Below are 17,504 nucleotides of genomic sequence, written 5' to 3' on the forward strand. Positions count from 1 at the left end.
CAGGAGTGACCGCAGGGGGAGGCCACAGGCCTGAAGCCACAGGGCTACAGTGCCCTTTGGAGGCTAATGTGGAAGGTAGATCTGAGGCCTCAGGTCAGAGTTTTTAACTCATCACCCCCAAGACACTTCCTAGGCAAAAGCTTTACTTGAGGACATGTGCTCATGAGACCTCAACAGACTACAGGTCCTCTGTACTGGGTTCTACACACACACAGGTGTTTCTATTGCCCACCCACCCTGCCCACTCGACCACAGACACGTGAGAACTACTCACTGAATCCTGCTTTGTGTGACGTTTGATTCAACAACTCACATTCTGGATAAAGAAAAGGCCCCCCAGAGCCTCTCAAGGGCCACAGTGCTGCCCTGGTCTGAGAACCTGTGGTCACCAGGACAAGTGCTCAGGCCAGGGTTGCGGCAGGTCACAGATCCAAACGAAACTTAGAAAGTCATTTCTGACCAAAACACCAAGTCCCACAATCACTGTCACGTCTTCAACTTGGCACCATTCATGGATGGGCTCACCTCTGAAGCCTCAGCAGTACCATCTTCGCCCAACATGCCTGAGCAGCCAGGCACTTGCCCAGCAGGCCTTTAAAGAAATCTAGTTTTTGTTTTAAATTCCCTGAATGATCAAATCTAAAGGCCCTGCCCCACCCTGCTTGGACGCAGGGACCCAGGGCAGTCCAGCTGGCGGGGCAGAGCAGGGTGAAGGCAGGGGCTAGAGCTCAGTGTCCCCACTTCCTAGGCTATGCTGTGACCACAGATGCCCAGCCCCACAGCAGCAGCCTCCAGGCATCCATTCCACGGCATCTTCCCTACCACACACAATGACCACAAGTGTGCCTGGTGCCCCCAGACCCAAAGCCTCTGCTCTTGCCCACACACTATGGCTCTCCTGCTTGTGACTGCACACACAGGCCACTGGTGGGGGTTGCCCTAGAGGCCCAGACATGGCCAGCACAGCAAGCACCCAGGCAGCAACATGATGGCCCCCAGAGAAGCTCTGGCACGTGCTCGGGTGCAGAGATCAGCAGCTTTCCCAGAGATAGGCAGGCCGGCCCCTCCAGGGTCCCACCAGTGATATAACCAGGCCCTCCAAGGAAGCTGGGATGAGGCCTGGCAGGAGAGTCAAAGCCCCAGCTCCATATCTCCCTTTCAGTCTGTCATCGGAATCTTCCTTGTGCAGTATCTGACATCCCAGCCACGCCCCCTCTGGCTGGTGAAGGCCACGGCCAAGCTGGCCACACCCCCAGTTCCAGATCAGAGTCAAGATCCAACAATCCAGCAACGGGTGGGGAGCCTGAGAAGAAACGTGTTACAGAGCGCCCAGTAGGGAGCTGCACCCACGCTGGACACTCAGCAGCCATCAGAAAATAGTTTAATTATGTACAGACGATCATCAGACTGATTACAACGGGAGATGTGCACGACTCCTTCAGATCCGGAGAAAGGATGGCCGAGCGGCACAGTCAACCAAGAGCAGAGGCTCTCAGGAGGCGAAGGTCACCAAACACCAGAATGAATCACAAGCTGTGGCAACCACAGGAGGAGCGTGAATCAACACCTCCTTCGGGACAAGAAGGAGGAAAACAAGACAAGAATCGGAGGCTTTGGAATGCTTTCTCTTCTCATCAATGAAATGACGCCATCCCAGTTGATGGAGGGACAGCAGGAGTGGGTGACGACCGATACAGCCGCCCATTGCGCACCTGCTGCAGGACAGGCCTCGCAGTCAGGCCCAGCAGCCCTCAGCTCCGTGAGCCACATGTGTAGCAGCAGCCGTCGCGGGCCTCAGAAGAGGGGCCGGGAGCCCTGGTTCTCAAACTCTGACCAAGCGTCGTTGAGCTCCATGAAGATCATCTTGGCATGCTGCTCGTACGGCTGCCCTGTGGCCTGTGGATGGCAGGGCGCATGAGAGCCGACACTGCCCACCCACCAGCTCCGCAAGAGCACCCAACGTGACACACCCGCCTGCAGGGCAGCGGCTGACCCACGACCTGCCCTCACCTTGTCAGGGTGTACGGCCAGCACAGCGCGGCGGTACTGTTTCTTCACCTGGCTCGGCGTCACCAGGTCGGCCATGCCCACGGGCGTCCAGCGGCTCTCCCCGTCCCACAGCACCGTGTGCAGTGTGGACAGCAGTGCGCGGATGTTCCTCTCCTTGCCCTCAACCCAGTCCAGGAGCTGCAGGAGGCACAGGAGCACACTGAGCCGCGGCTCTGCTGCAGGCAGGTCCTGGAGCTCTCAGCAGAACAGGACAGAACACCTCCCACACACCCTCCCCTGCTGCATGGGGGAAATGGAGGCACACAGTAGAGAAGTACTGGGTGTTGTAGCTACTGGGAGGGGTGGGCAGCAGTTTGAGCCCCAGCAGGACATCCCAGACCTGGGCTCCTGGCCATCCCATGGCTTCCCAAGGGCAATCACCCCCTGTAGCAGCTGGTGTGTGTCCAGACCATGGAGGATCTCTGGGGCACGCACAGTCCTGGGACCTCCCTGCCCATCCCTCTCAGGAAAGCACAGGGCTGCATTGGAAGCCGCTTGACCACCACTGGTTCTGCAGAAGTCCTGGGCCCCAGACCCAGTCCTCCACCTCTCACCACCCAGGACTGCTGTCACCAACCCTGGAGGATCCCAGGACAGGTGATCCACCATCACACTGAGCCTTTGTGGCAAACCAGGAGGCACCCCACACAGGCCTCAGGCCAAAGCTGACCCTGAGGTCTGCTGGGTCCACCTGCCATGACAGGCCCCTGCCACAGGGGCCCCAACTCGAGGCCTTTGGGTGTAACCTTAACCTGGGACCCCCGCAGGAGCCGGGGATGCCGCACCTTGAGCTTAAGTGGGTCTGTGTCCTTGGCCAGGTCTTGCTTCCTCATCTCTGCGATGGTCCTTGGCCCCTTCTTGTCAGACTTGGAGGAGAAGCCCTGGTTGGACAACAGATCTTCAAAGTCGTTCTCTGAGACTTTCGGCTTTTGAGCTGCAAAGAACAGAAACTTTTTATAAAGATGCGCAGGCCCCGACTCTCCCTTTGTGCACTTCCATCTGCTCCCCCGGGGGACGGGGCCACTGTCTTTAGGCCCCAAATGCCACTTGCTAGACCAGGCTGAGAGGCTGACATGGGGCGAGCGGGCTCAGAGGAGACCCCAGCAGACTCGTCTGAAGCCCCTTCATTCTGCCCAGCAAAGCCCCGACAGGGAAGACAGACCTGGCTGCCTGAACCGTGCCACCCAGGACCAGGCTCTGAGGAGAGCACAGAGCAGGACTTCGGGGCAAACCCACAGTGGAGAGGAAGAGGGAGGACTTACCAAAGCTGGGGGTGCGGACCCCCCGCTCCTCTCGCCCCCCAATCACGCTGAAGTTTGCCACATAGTTAGGCTTTGGCTGTGCACAGGCCTTGGGCAGCAGCTTGGCCTGGGGAGACCACGAGGTGCCCTGGGCCGGCAGCCGACTGGTCTGCCAGGAGCCACTGCCCTTGGGAGGGGGCCCCATCTTGGGAACGAAGCTCCCAGGAAGCAGCCCAGCAGGCGAGCCTGGGGAGAGAGAAAGGACAGGATACTCGGGGTCTGTGCGTCACACGGAGGCCACTCCAGCACTGGCTGATGCCACTTCTGGGACCTAAGACAGCACAGCTGTGGGGAGATCTGTGTTCACAGAATGAACTATCCACCCCTCGATGCAGTCCCGCATCGCGGGCTCCACCTAATGCGTGCGTATCTCAGTGCTGGGCGGCACGGGCCCACGCTGCACCATGAGAGCACTCTGCATTCAGGTCAGGGAAACTGCCGCAGGACACACCCCACTCACACCGTCTGGCCACCTCAGCCCAGCTTGGTCAGGGTCTGGGCACCAGTGTCCTCGTCTGAAGAGCAGCCTGGAGGGCCACTGCTACGGGTGGTGTGGGGCACCGCCCCTCAAAGCCCCGCAAGTGTAGGGCACATTCTTTAACTTTCTACTTCGGAAGAGCGAGAACCACAGGAAGCAATACCAGTACTGCGAGACCCCAGCACCATCATGGGCACCCCCAGAGGTGACCCCACCGATACAGCCTGTCCAGACACACGTGTGCAGGCCTGTGCAGTCTCACCATGTGTAGATTCCCGCAAGTGCCAGGACAGTCGAGACACTGCTCCGTCCCTCTATGGTCTGTCATTTCAAGGACACTCTAGAGATGCACCAGCGGGCAACTTTGCAGCTGGCTCTACCTTCAGTACGACGTCCATCTGAGCCATGTGGCACCCACAGCCCGCACCTTTTTATTGCCAAGGGGCACCTCACGGTGTGGAGGGGCTGCCTGCGTGTTCGACCATTCACGTTTGACTGTTCACCTGCTGAAGGACATCAGGGCTGATTCAGTGTTTGGTGATTACAAACAAAGCTTCTTTGAACACTTGTCTATGGATTTTTGTGCAAACACGAGTCATTTCTCTGGGATCAATGTCCAGGGTCGTGTGGCAGTCACGTGTTTAGTTTTGCAAAAAATGGTCAACTGCTCTCCACGTGGCCGTCCCATTTCACGTTCCCACCAGCAACATGTGAGAAATCATTTCTCCAAGTTCTCATCAGCATCTGGTGCTGCACCATTTTCTCCTTAGCATCCTGATGGGGTGATGTCCCATGGAGGTTTTCACTTGCATTTTCGGACATCGAGTGACGCTGAACGTCTTTCCGTGTGCTTATCAGCTTTCCAGGTGTCACCTTTGCTGGAATGTCCCTTCCTGTCTCTCACCCACTTTCTAATCAGACTGCTTTTCTGTTTGTTTTTTATCATATTTACATATTCTAGATATGAGTACTTTGTCAATTATGTGGTTTGAAAGTATTTTCTCCCAATCAGTAGCTCAGTCTTTCACAGAGTTCTGGCAAAGTCCAATTTATCAATTTTTTCCTCCTATGTACAGTGGCTCAGGTGACATGTCTGAACTCATCTATGTTTTACAATCAACTTTGAGCTGCTGTGTGAGGGGTGAGGCTTAGGTCAAGGCTCATTTGTTGCCTACGGAAGTCCAATCGCTCTAGCACCATTTGTCAAATAGTTTTTGCGCCCCTGCTGAAAATCAGCTGGTCTTTCTTGTATGGGTTTACTTCTGGGTTATCTTTTCTGCTGCACTGATCTGTGTATTTGTCCCTCTGCCATCACCACACTATCTTGATTTCTGTGGCTACAGAGTAAGCCTTAATGCTTATTTAATTTCTCCCTCGTTATTCCTTACAAAAAATTTTACTGTTCTAGTTCATTTGCCTTTCCAAATAAATTTTACAATAAGCTTTGTCTGTATCTACGAAAATCCTTGCTGGGATTTTGGTGGGGGTTGTGTTAACCCTACAGATCAGTACAGGGAGAACAGATATCTCTACCAGGCTCGATCTTCCGATCTGTGAACGTGGCATGTCTCTCAGACCTCTCATTTTTGTCATCATGTTCAGTTTTGTAGTTTCACTATACAAGTCCTGTACATGTTTTGTTAGATTTACACTTAAATGTTTCCTTTTTTAAGTGACTATAAATTGTATTGTTTTTAATTTTGGTTTCCTTGTGCAGTTGCTAGTAAACAGAAATTGCAATAGATTTTTGTGTTTATCTTGTATTCTGAGACCTTACCGAATTCTCAGTTCTAAAAGATTTTGGTAGATTCCTTGAGTTTTCCTACACAATCATGTCACCTGCAAACAGGAACACTTTTATTTTTTCTTTTGCAGGATGTATAACTTCTACTTCCTTTTCCAGCCTAATGGTGGTTGCTGGGACTTACTACGAGCAGAGAGAGGACCTTCCTGCCTTGTTCCTGACTTCAGGGGAACATTAAGTATGGCAGCTGAATGCTTAATGGACAACAGTCTCCTCTTTTTATCAGTTTGCCAAAAGTGTTACCATAAAAAAGCACTGAATTCTGTCAAATGCTTTTTCTGCACCATCGATATGATCACATGAGTTTTCTTCCTTGGCTGGTTAATGAGGTAGATCTGCTGGCTGACTGTGGAATGCTGAACCAGCACTGCATTCCTAGAATAAACTCTAGCTGGTCATGGTGTACAGCTCTTTTATATATTGATGGACGTTGCTAATATTTTGTTGAGGGTTTCTGTGTCTACATTCACGAGGAATACTGGCTTGCAGTCTTCCTTTTTTAAACTGCTGTTGTCTGATTTTTGGCATCAGAGTATTAACACAAGCTTTATAAAATCCATTGGAAAGTGTTTCTTCTCTTCCAGCTCCTGGAAGAAATTGTGTGGAATCGGTACTCTTTAAGCATTTGGTAAACTTCTCCAATGAACCCATCTGGGTCTGAGGGTTCCTTTTGGGGAGGCTTTTAATTAGAATTCATTTTCTTTATAGTTTTAGAACTATTTGCATTGTCCACTTCTATTGGGTGCATTTGGTAGTGACTGGTTTTGAGGAGTTTGTCCATTTCGTGTAAGTTGTCACTTATATGTGCACAGCCACCTGTACTCCCTTACCGTCCTCTCAAGGCCTACAGGTTCTGTATGATGTTGCCTGTATCAGTCCTGACACTGGTAACTCGTGTTACCTTCCTTTACTTTGTCAGTCTCAGCAGAGGTTTGTCAATTTTATTTTTGTTTCATTGACTTTCTCTTTCTTTCCCACTTCACTGACTGCAGCGCTTCATTACTTCCTTCCTTCTGTCGGCTTTAGGGTTATTTTGCTCCTCCTTTCCAAGTTTCTTGAGGTGAGAGCTCATGTTACTCATGAGGCATTCCATCTCCTCTAGAGTAAGTATTTCATGTTATGAACGTCCCCGCGGCATTGCCTTAGCTGTGGGCCCAGGTGTTGGTCTGATGTGTTTCCATTCTCATCTGAGTCCATGTACCGTCTTACTCCCCTTGAGACTTCCTCTCCTGCCCATGTGTCATGTACAAAGTGCTGTTTTGTTTCCAAGTGAGGAGATCTGTCTGTCATCTTGCTGCTACCGATTCCATTGTGCTCGGGGAGCACCTGTTCTCTGCCACGTCCCCACTGACTCCCCGTCTGGTTTCATATCAATGTGGACAGCGGAGTTTCAACATCTCCAACCATGATGCGGGTCCACTTCTCAGCTGCATCAACTGTGCTCTGTTCAGGGTTGCTCTGTTTTCCAAGAGGGTATCACAGAGGATCTCAGGCCACCCACCAAGCAAGCTGAGGGCTAGGGCTCTAGCCTAAGAACAGGCGACCTGGCAGCCCAGGAGGACTCAGGGCCCCCAAGCAAACACAGGCTGCTCTCCCTGCAGCCCACCCTGCTCTCAGACAACACGAGAGAGACCACCCAGGAAAGAAAAGACAAAAACAACAGACAAAAACTTCCGTGGATGTCCTCAGAAAGACACCGCAACCTTAAAAATAACCCAGAAAACTATTTTAAAAATTAAGAGTACTCAAAGAATAAAAAGACTCTTGGGACTTAATAACATGGTAACAGAATGAACTTCAATCCCACCTCCCCAAGTACAAAGGTGAACAGGAGATGATAAAGGAGAGAAGAGACAGGAAATAGAAGCCAGCCCAGGAGATCCAACATGCATGTCTCAGGAGCACAGGATAATTAGGGAGAGGAAAGGAAAGAAATTAAAGAGACAAGCCAAGAAATTTTCATAGGGCTGAGGAAAGTCAGAGGCCCAGTGCGGGGGCTGCAGGGAGAGCAGCCGCTACAACACACCCAGACGGTCCGATCAGCACCAGCTACAACAAGCATCCCAAAGAGGTGTTAAGTCCAGCTGGGAATTCCACGCCCGACAGTCAAGGGACGAGAGCAGACAAGAGACACCTTCAGATAATCATCACCCCCCATGCTTTTCTCAGAAGCTACTGGACAAGGAGATACAGGCAGGGGAGCTGCAGGGACCCTGGGAAACAGCTCAGAAGTGAACCCGAGAGACTGTGCAGTAGGCATAAAGCAAATGTACTTCACAGGGCCTGGTTTTCCAAGTCTTGCAGTTTCAAATATTGACCTTGCAAAGGACAGGAAATTTTGCCCAGGCTATGAAGTTTCTGTCGTAAGATAAAGAATTGTAACACAGCAAGGTTGCTGGCTCAAGGACAGACAGGTTACTGATTGATATGTAAAGATACTGGGAAATTGCTGTTAAGAAGAGAATGTTCGCTAAAATCAAGCTTTTGTTGCAAACTGCATTATGGAAGGTCACCTTGCCTGTCTTACTGAAGGTTACCAGCTTCTACTGTTAAACTTGTTAAACTGTACTTAGCAAAAACCCCACCTATGTTCTCTTCCTGGTTAATTTCCCAAATGGAAGGAATGCCTCACTCTTGAGGTTTCCAGGAGATTAACCCCTTTTTGGGGCTTCTCACTGCTCAGAAGAGATGGGCTTTGAGTAATCTTTGGCAGCTCTGTCACCCAGGGGAAAAGGGGTGACAAATCTGTGGGAGGCAAAGCAACAAGAGACCACAAGGCATCGGATCAGCTCCGGGAGATTCGAGGCCTATGGTGTCCTGGGGCCAAAGCCCAGCCACACCCCTCCCACACAGAGCCCCTGCACTGCCCTGACAGCCCACACAACACAATGCTGGCCAGTTTCTGCAGCTCCTGGTTTTAGCTAGCCAGTTAACAAATACCTGAATGGGAGCAGACACACGTCCCCAGAGCTGCTGTGCTCTGGACTCAGGGTCTCGGTGAACAGAGGCAGAGACCTCACCTCAGGCAGCTCAGAGTGGGGCAAACAAGAATAAACCTCCTGCAAGGAAACATGACACCTTCCACACACTGGGCACTTACCTTGGAAGGTGGAGCTAAGGTCACCAAGGTCGGCAAATGGGTCCAGGCTCTGAGCCTTAGTCCGGCTGGCCTGGGGGCCAGGAGGGGCTGGCTGACCTCCAGGAGTGAAGAGGGGGCCTGGAGAAAGGGCACAGGGCATTAGAAAAATCACCACTTGAAATAATACACACACCTCCAGGAGCCTCTGCTCCTCCTTCCTTACAATCCAACGGGCCTCTCTCAGCCCACAGCCAGCATCTGCACAGCTTTGACAAGACACAAGAAAGGGCACACACAACACGCCAGCCCTGAGAGAATCACATGCTCATGGCACAGCTGCCTCCAGTGCCCACATGACTCCTCATGGAAATAACAATTCCTATCAAGACCCAAAAAGTGTTCATATTATTCTGATTTTGTAATACCACTTCCTGGAATCTATCTAAAATGTCAAAGTTCTTCATGATATTCTTGACAGTGTAAATTTGAGAATATTCTAATAAAGTTATGAAATAGTTAAGTAAATTATTATAAGCTAATTGATGAAGTATTATGCAGTCATTAAAAACAAAAGCCATTCATAAATAAAGAGCTCTCATAAATCAATAAAAAAGAATAAAGAACATGAAATCATTCTCAAAAGAAGTACAAAAAACCCAAACATACAAAATAACAGTCAACCTAATTTGTAAGGAGAAATGAAATTAAAAGCACTGATGGCTTATCAAACTGACAAAATATTTTTAAAGTTATCCAACTTTGGTGAGAAACTAAAGATAGGAATTGCACCTGGGCAAATAAATTAGTAAGACGTAAGTAGATGGGACATGCATCAAAGCCTTTGCAAATACAACTGTGTGGGACAAGAAATTCAGTCACTACCAGAAATGTCCCAGCAGGACAGACTCGTGCACTCACAAAAAGGACAGGTATTTTCAGACGTGAACCACTCCATGCAATGGTGAGGCTGGCTGTGGCTCAGACACACAGGAGACAGCCTCAGTCTTTCACAAGAGTCCTTCAGAAGTGCAAAAAAGCCATGGGACACAGAGTATGCTGAGGTATGTTATGGGTAAAAGAACTGGGCAATAAACAGTACGTGAGGTACAAGATCATGCTACAAAACATGGATGACCTATAGGAGAAGAGGACACTGAGTGGCGTGGAGGGCAGGCACTGCCCTGCTCAGGAGGACACATGGCACACACACACCTCGTCTGCATGCTCCCACCAGTGAGCGAGCGAGAACCCTGCAGCCGCCACGAGCAACCTCAAGGCTGACCAGGTGTGCGGGAGCCAGTGTCACACCCAGCACGCCCCAGTCCTTCCTTCCTTTTCTAGGGGGAGGAGATCCAGTCACATTATGTGTATCATAGAAAGAGGCACCAAGACCCTCAGAGAGGCCTGCAGTTGTACCATCTGTGGCTGGCGTGGGGGCCGGCCCAGGAGCTGTAGCCTCAGCCCAGGCGTCCCATCCTCCTAGCAGATCCGGGTGGCTGGAGGAGGCCGTCATCTTGCCGGGCTCTACTGGCAAGTCCCCTGGGAAGGAGGTGCCAGAAAAAAGCATGATTTGGTGTGGGGCAGTACACCTTGTCCATGTGGGTCCCCATCTTCCCTGTCTTCCTCTCCGTGGGAGCAGCAGACAAGTCTGCTGAGCACAGAGCCCTGGGAGCGGGCAATGCCAGATGCCCCCAGTGGCCGACACCCTACCCACTCCTTCTGACTGACCCAAAGGATGCATCATGAGGTCACTGCACTGACTGGCTGAGGGGACAGCAGGCAACAAGAGCCAGCGTCTGCACCTCCCTCATCTGAGAGGGTCTTCAGAGTCCTCCTCCTCTCCTGCCACAGCCGCTGGTGCCCCCAGAACACACCTTCCCACCTTTCCTAAAACCCACCAAACCCACCCCAGGGTATGTGGCAAGATCCATCTGTCCTGGTGCCCGCCATGCTGCACAGCTCTGGAGGACCCCACCCACAGGCATACCCCACAGCCCATCCTGGACCACGCTGCTCCCTGCTCAGGAAAAAGAACCCAAGCTCCTTCCCTGAGGACCAGGCTGGAGGGGCAGCCCGGCCCCTCACCTCTACTGGCCCCACCAGCCTCTGAGGGGCCACATGTGGCCCAGCCTTCCCGACACAGGTACACCAGCCTTGGACACTCTCCTGCTGCACTATCCCTTGACCCCTGACCCTCCGACTCTCTGTACCTCTAACCCCTCTGCCCCCCTGACCTTCTACCTCTGACCCATCTGACCTATCCCCCTGATCCTCTGTATCTCTGATCCCTCTGTCCCTCTGACCCATCTGTCCAACTCCTCTATCCCCCTCACCCTCTGTCCCCATGATCCCTTCTGGGTGAAAGTGGCCATCCCTGCTCACAGCTGCAGTCCAGGGGCCCAGAGAAGGCCTTGCCATGGTGTGGGGATAGAGAATCACCTGCTGAAGGGCCCAAGAACCACTGGGGCACTGTGGGGACCCAGGCTTGCTCCACATCTGGGGCTGTTTGGGAGAGACGCAAGAATGGGCAACAGCATCTGTCCTGACCTTGTGGGTACCCTGTAGGACCCTCGACCAGCCCTGGGCCACCTGGAAGGGCACCGAGAGGTGGGGGCCCTTGCCTGGCTCCCTGGGAGCTCAAGACCACAGGTGAGCTTCGTCCACCACCCGAGACCTTTGGCTCCACTTCCAACTTTAAGCCACAGTCCCAAAGGAGGAGCCATGTGAAGCAGAGATTCCCACGGCCCCCCCGCTGCAACCCACGGCCCCCCCGCTGCAACCCACGGCTTACAGGCCTGCCCCAGGTGGACACACTTACCCAGGTGCAGGAAGTCGGTGCTGCAGGGCGGGGGCGGAGCACTGTGGGTGGATGGGAAGGCAGGCGGGGCAGCTGAGGAGTCTGAATTGAGGAACTTGCCAAAGACATCAGGCTTGGAGCAGGGCTGGCTGTTGGCATCAGAGGACAGCAGGAAGGGGTCAAATGGGTCGGCTGCAGAAAGACAGGTGGCACCAGGGTGAGAATTCTAGGGCTGGAGCACCAACCCATCTCAGGAGGAAAAGGAGTCGGACAAGTCATCCACAGAGGAAACCTCCTCAGCTGACCAAACCAAGAGCACAAAGTGGCCCTTCAGGAAACCGCGAGGCTGTCAGCCTGGACATGAGGACGGCGCTTGCCTGAGGGGATGGGGGAAGAGGGGCCTTCCGACACCCCACAACTCAGGAGCATGATGGGAAGCAGCCCTACCCGAGGCTGCTCCTTCAGGGGGGTGGCCGTGGGGCAAAGACATGTCCCCCTCCCCGCAAGCACTCCTAAGAGGGTGACGGCACCTCCGGCTCCTAGTACAAGAATGACTAAGCCTCATCGTTCCTTTGTGCGTACCGGTGGTGGGCAGCCCTGTTCTCGGAGTGCTGCACATGCCCAGGGGGGCAGCTGGGCTTGCCAGGAGCAGTGGGGTCTCGCCTCCCAGCAGATCGTCTGGGGGCTCTTCTGGAGCAGCCTCAGGGGGCCCCAGAAGGCGGTTGAGCAGGTCGGCGTTGCTGGAGGGGGCCCCAGGGGCCTGAGAGGGGGCAATCAGCCCCGGGCCTGCCTCCACATGCAGCCCCAGGAGGTCAACACCGTCCTCCTCCTGCTCCTGTGTCTCAGGCTCCTGCTGCCCTGCCTGTGCTGCTGGGCCCAGCTGGCACTCTCCAGCCCTCGGCTCCTGGCTCTCACTCGGGAAGAGTGACTCTTCTGCCTCAGACACTTCGCTGTCATCTCTGTCTTCAACAAGGACGGAGTGACTCTCCTGAGAAGAGGGGTCTTCTGCACCGGTCCCTGACTCTTTCTCCTCTGCAAAAAGAAAACCAAACCACAGTTGGTGGAGCCACATGCTCACATGGCTGGGAGACATGAGCAGGTGCCAGGTGCGGACTCAGCGGGTCACAGGGGCAGCCCAGGGTCCCGATGCGCACCCCAGCGGCCACTCCAGGGCCTGGGGCACAAGGCAGATACGCACGGCCCAGACCGCCTTGGTGCTCTCCTGCCCAAGGGCCCAGTGCCACGTCACAACCGCTGACAATGACACTTCTGGGGTTTCCAAGGCTTTTCTTTACCCCCCTACTCCCCAAGCAGGGTCTGCTGGGCTGTCCTGGGTGCCACATGCACACGCCCGTCAGGTGGCTCTCCGAGTTCCGTCTCTCAGATACAGTGCACATCTGGGAAGGAACACCTGGCAAGGGGCAGCAGGACAGATGGGAGAGCATGCGCTCTGGGAGGAACAGCCTCACAGGAACAGAAGGTGAGAGGTCAGGGTGACAACACCGGGCGGGTGCCTGAACAGTGGAAAGCACAGGACGGGGCCCCCCCGGCCCTGGTGGGGATGTAACTCCATGACTCCGCAGGGCCTGTGTGACCAGCTTCCCTAAACCCACACCCCCAAACCATCTGGGGGAGGTCTCAGCCAGAAAAGACCTCAAAAGAGGAACAGGGTTGGTGTTTTAGGGTTTGTGGGCATGTTCCTTTTTTCCCAACCTTTTAAAAAATACAAAAGCTATTATTGTGTGTGAGCCATTATAATGCAGGCTGGAGAGTGGGATCTGCAGCCTAATCTGAGGGAGCCCTAGCTCGTCCTATGCCCACCCTCCAGATGCCTCCAAACCCGCAACTGGTGTGGGGGCTAGACCGGCCTGATCTGCAGCAAGCAGCCCACAGTGACCAGCAGGCCCCAGTCCACATGGCACTCTGGACCCCCTGCAAGGGTTGGAGGGTCTGGGGCCAGCCCTGCCGCCTACCCTGCCAGTCCAGCGTGTGCAGGAAGTGGTTGGTGTCTGTGCTGCTGCTCTGAGGAGAATCCGACTCTGTAGGTTCAGCCTCCAGGGCCCCCGCCTCGGCATCATACTGAGCCGTGGAGCCAGGCTGCCTGGGGAGCTCCGGCTTCCCTGCAGGAGGAGGGGGCGCATCAGACACCTGCCACAGCCAGGCCCGGAACTGGGACGTGCACAGGGGTGGGCATATGCCCACAAACGCCCTGATGCCAAACTGCTGGGAAACCACACCAGTGACACAAGAATGGCAAGGGATGACTGTGGGCACGCTGCCACTGCTGTCTGGGTCACACGCGTGTGCACAGCACACATGCACACAGGTGCACATGCCCACACCCCTTTAAGAGATACTTAACTGTCCTCAGACAAGAAAATGTAAAAATCACAAACCAGAACCACAAAGAAATATGAGACGTGGCCAGGAAACACTCGCACATCCCTGTGGCCACTGTGCTCCCTGCACGGCTTCTCCCGCAGCTGCTCTGAAGTGAGAAGACCACGCTTAGCAGGTCCTGAGACAAGGCTCTCACAACTTCGAGGCCACATCTAGAATGGACATGTGTCCAGACAGGAGACAACAGGAGACACCCAAGGCAGCAAGCCTTGAAACCCGACCCTGCAGGCAAAGTCCTCCAGGTGGACAGCAGCCCCAGCCCCATGTGGACCCCATAAACCAGAGGCCAGGGCTAGGACGCACTCGCACAGCAAATCACTGCCACGTCCAGGGCACTGAGTGCTGTCTCTTTCCCACTTAAGACAAGGGGAGGGACATGCTGGGGCCAGGATGCTGTGCCTGTGGGCGGGATGAGGGCAGCTCACGTATGGGGCGTGGCTCTGAGAACCCGCCATGGCCGCACAAACCGTAAACAGATGGGAAATGACGCTTTCCTCCCTTCCCCCGTGTTGTGGCTAGTGCCATTATCAGACTTCCTCCAGCTCACAGCCTGAGCACCGCACTGGGTGCAGGTGGCACGAGGACAGAGCCAGGGGACGCTGCCCCACCCCTATGCAGAACTCAGCTCCTGCAGGGTCTCTCACCACAGTGAATCATCAGAACTGGGTTGCCTGCAAGTGCATATGGAAAGCAGGAATCTCGTCACTTCACCTGTGAATCTTACCAAATTTAGACAGAATGTCCTGCTGCTCCTCCCGGCTGGAAAACAGGATCTTGGGGTTTAGTCCCCGCATGTTGGCGCTCTCCCATGGCAGGGCCTCCTGGCTTGGCCTGTCCCTAGGCTCCACCTCCACCTCCAGGTTCACTTGGAACAGATCCGGATACTTCTCCTGAATGTCGCAGGCATCCAGGTCATACCTACAGTGTCGAGGCGCCCCAGTCAGGAAGGCTGCGGAGTGCTTTACAAGCCACTGAAAGCTTCACTGAGAAAGTGTGGAGAGTGGGTCCCCGCCCCTGCCAAACCTGTGGCCGTGTAAGCCAACGCCCAGCCAGGGTCCCAGGAGCCCGCAGGGCACGAACGCATGATGTCCAGAGGGGTCTGGAGCACCCTGCGGGTCACAGCCCCTTCAGAGAATCATTTCACCATCTCCTCTGATGTTAGGGAAGGGACTTTCCCGACAGCGTTAACCTCAGAAGAGCACTGGGCTGGGCCCCAATGTTTCCCACAAGTCCACAAGAGGTCAAAAAGTGACCAGAGCACATGAGACAGCTCCCACATGCAGGCGGCTGGGTCCCCCACCCCACCCCCACACAAGGGGTTCCAAGGCAGGTGCCAGCCTCACCCCCAACTACACATGTGCCACGGCTGCCCAGCTGGCTCAGGTTGGGTGCTCTGGCATCTCAAATGCATTTTTCCATAAAAATGATGATGCCTACCCTGGCAAAAATCCCCAACTACTCTCCTGGAATCTGGCTGCCAGGGATTGGGAACAAGACCCCAGAAAGATGTAGCTGTGGCTCAGGGAGCCTGCCCCTGCTCGGCTGTGGGAAGCAGAGAAAGGCAGGGAGCGAGAGGAGGACATTTCGGGGTCTCAGACTCCATATGGGGCAGCTGCCCAAGGCACAGCAGGACAGGAGCAACCTCAGGGCATCTCACCAAACCATCCTAATGTTGTGGCCCCACATCTCCCTAGGGAACTACGGTACATTTTGCACATTTCCCGAGTCACCAGGGACAACACGACAACCCTGGTTCTGCAGCCAGCAGCAACTCCCACTGTCTGCCTCATCCATTCTATGCCTCACACTCAGGTCTTATATGTACTGAAAACAACAGAAAACAAACACAAAGAACTGGCGGCTGGCTCTTGGGAGACCCAGGGTGCAGGCCCCTCTGCCGGAGTCTGCTTCAGAGTACGACTGCTCAAAGCACCAACGCGAAGCTGGGGAAGGCCAAGGTGACAGGTGGGTGGTTTAGGGGGACAAACCTATGGCTGAGTTTAATTCTGATTTCTCTGGACTTTACAAAACAAACTGTCAAGCGCACTTGACTCTGAGGTACAAAGACCCCTAGGTTCACCCCTTCCTGCCCCACAAATGTAATCACCTCTGCACGAGGGAAGGGAACAGAGCCGAGCGGCCTGTGTGGGTGAGGAGGGCTCTGCCCAGAGGGGACAGGCATCCCCACTCCTTGCCAGTGGCTGCCAGCAGCACAAGCCACCTCAGCCTCACACAGGAGGCAGCACCCTTGCCACGCCCCTCTCAGGCTCCAGGCGGAGGTGGCAGTGGCAGAAGTTGAGACCAGTGTGGACTTCCTTCCACCCCTGGGTCCACTGGTCCAGTCAGGCCATGCGGAGAAGTGCTTGGCCACATGGGAGCAGCTAATACACAGAGGCAGGGACCACAGTGTCTGTGACGAGGTCAGCAGGCACCGGGAAGGAGTCCAGTGGCCAGCAAGGGTGCCCACCATGAAATGGCAGCCACAGCAGAGGAAAGCTCTGACCTGCCAGCAACACAGTGGACAGCGGGGCGGGCAGCAGACACCACACAGGAGCCACACAAGCTTGGCAGGCTCAGCTCCTGGGGACAGATGGGCGTGGGCAGCTCTGGGCATGGCTTGCTCCTGTCCTCCCTACCCAGCTGGCCCTGGGCCTGCCCCCGCACCAGGCGGTGAGGGAACAATGAGGTCTGTGAGCGGGGTGGCAGCCCCCAGGGACCCTGCACTGCAGGGAGACGCAGCCACGGGCCCTACGGGAGGGCCCCACAGGACGGGCCCCAGCGTGCTCAGGATCCACAGGGCATCAAGAGGGCTTTGGACATGCCTGGCTAGTAAAGGACAACACTGAATGCAGCCCCCTGCACTGAAACTGCCTGGGACCCTCACCCTGTCCAGGACACTTTGGGCCTGCCCTGCCATGTGTCCAGCCACTGAGGATGAGCCAGCTCAGGCTCACATGAGTGTCTGGCCACCAACACTCCAAGCTCTTCTCTCATGCTGCCCTGGTCCAGCCGCCTCTGCAACCGACCCTACCCACGGAGCAGGTGCAGGCTTTCTCCATCTGTTTTTGGAGGTGTACATGGTAATACACAAGTCTAAGTGCATACCTCAACAAAGCTGCTCTTATGTCAGCAGGTCCCCCAAAGTCCACATGCTGGACACTTAGTCGTGCCACAGCAGTGCTGGGAGCTGGGCCTCTGGGAGGTGAGCAGGCCACGCGAGCTCCCCTCATGAACGGATTGATGCCACTGGAGAGAGGCTAAGAAGGGGTGGCGGAAGTGGACTGGTTCCACTGCCCTCGCACCTTCTGCCACGAGAACCCAGCAAGAATGCTGCTGCAGGCTGGACACTGGCGTCCTGACCTTGCCTGCACCTCTAGATCTATGGGCAGCTAGGCTCTGTTCTGCGTAAGTGGCCAGTCTCGGCTGTCCCTCTATAGTGGCACAAGTGCGCTGCAGCAAAGTTGGAGATGATGGATGGGACCAGACAACGCGGCCCGTGTCCTGTGCTCAGTCGTGTTTTTTCACCATCGTGCATGACTGTGAGGAGGCATCATGACACATGTCTACCCTCTGTTGACGGACACTCTCAGGAGCCT

At 54.7% G+C, this 17,504-nt stretch overlaps 1 protein-coding gene across 5 annotated transcripts in view; it reads right to left on the reverse strand.

The window, feature by feature from the left end:
• Positions 1–244: 244 nt before the first annotated feature.
• Positions 245–17,504, reverse strand: part of GAK (cyclin G associated kinase) — a 66,730-nt gene continuing 49,470 nt past the window's right edge. For 3 of the 5 annotated variants that reach the window (XM_063107579.1, XM_063107577.1, XM_063107581.1), the window contains 10 exons: positions 14,633–14,826; positions 13,482–13,628; positions 12,091–12,540; positions 11,530–11,700; positions 10,128–10,250; positions 8,733–8,849; positions 3,312–3,536; positions 2,835–2,983; positions 2,011–2,187; positions 245–1,896 (listed from right to left, as the gene is read on the reverse strand). In XM_063107579.1, coding sequence (XP_062963649.1) covers positions 1,795–1,896; positions 2,011–2,187; positions 2,835–2,983; positions 3,312–3,536; positions 8,733–8,849; positions 10,128–10,250; positions 11,530–11,700; positions 12,091–12,540; positions 13,482–13,628; positions 14,633–14,826 — 1,855 coding nt within the window. In that variant the 3' untranslated portion in view covers positions 245–1,794. The remainder of the gene's footprint in view (positions 1,897–2,010; positions 2,188–2,834; positions 2,984–3,311; positions 3,537–8,732; positions 8,850–10,127; positions 10,251–11,529; positions 11,701–12,090; positions 12,541–13,481; positions 13,629–14,632; positions 14,827–17,504) is intronic. The other 2 variants (XM_063107580.1, XM_063107578.1) reach the window with 2 other exon arrangements.

This window comes from Cynocephalus volans, chromosome 9 (genome assembly GCF_027409185.1).
Source record: "Cynocephalus volans isolate mCynVol1 chromosome 9, mCynVol1.pri, whole genome shotgun sequence".
In the NCBI taxonomy this organism is placed as follows: Eukaryota; Metazoa; Chordata; class Mammalia; order Dermoptera; family Cynocephalidae; genus Cynocephalus; species Cynocephalus volans.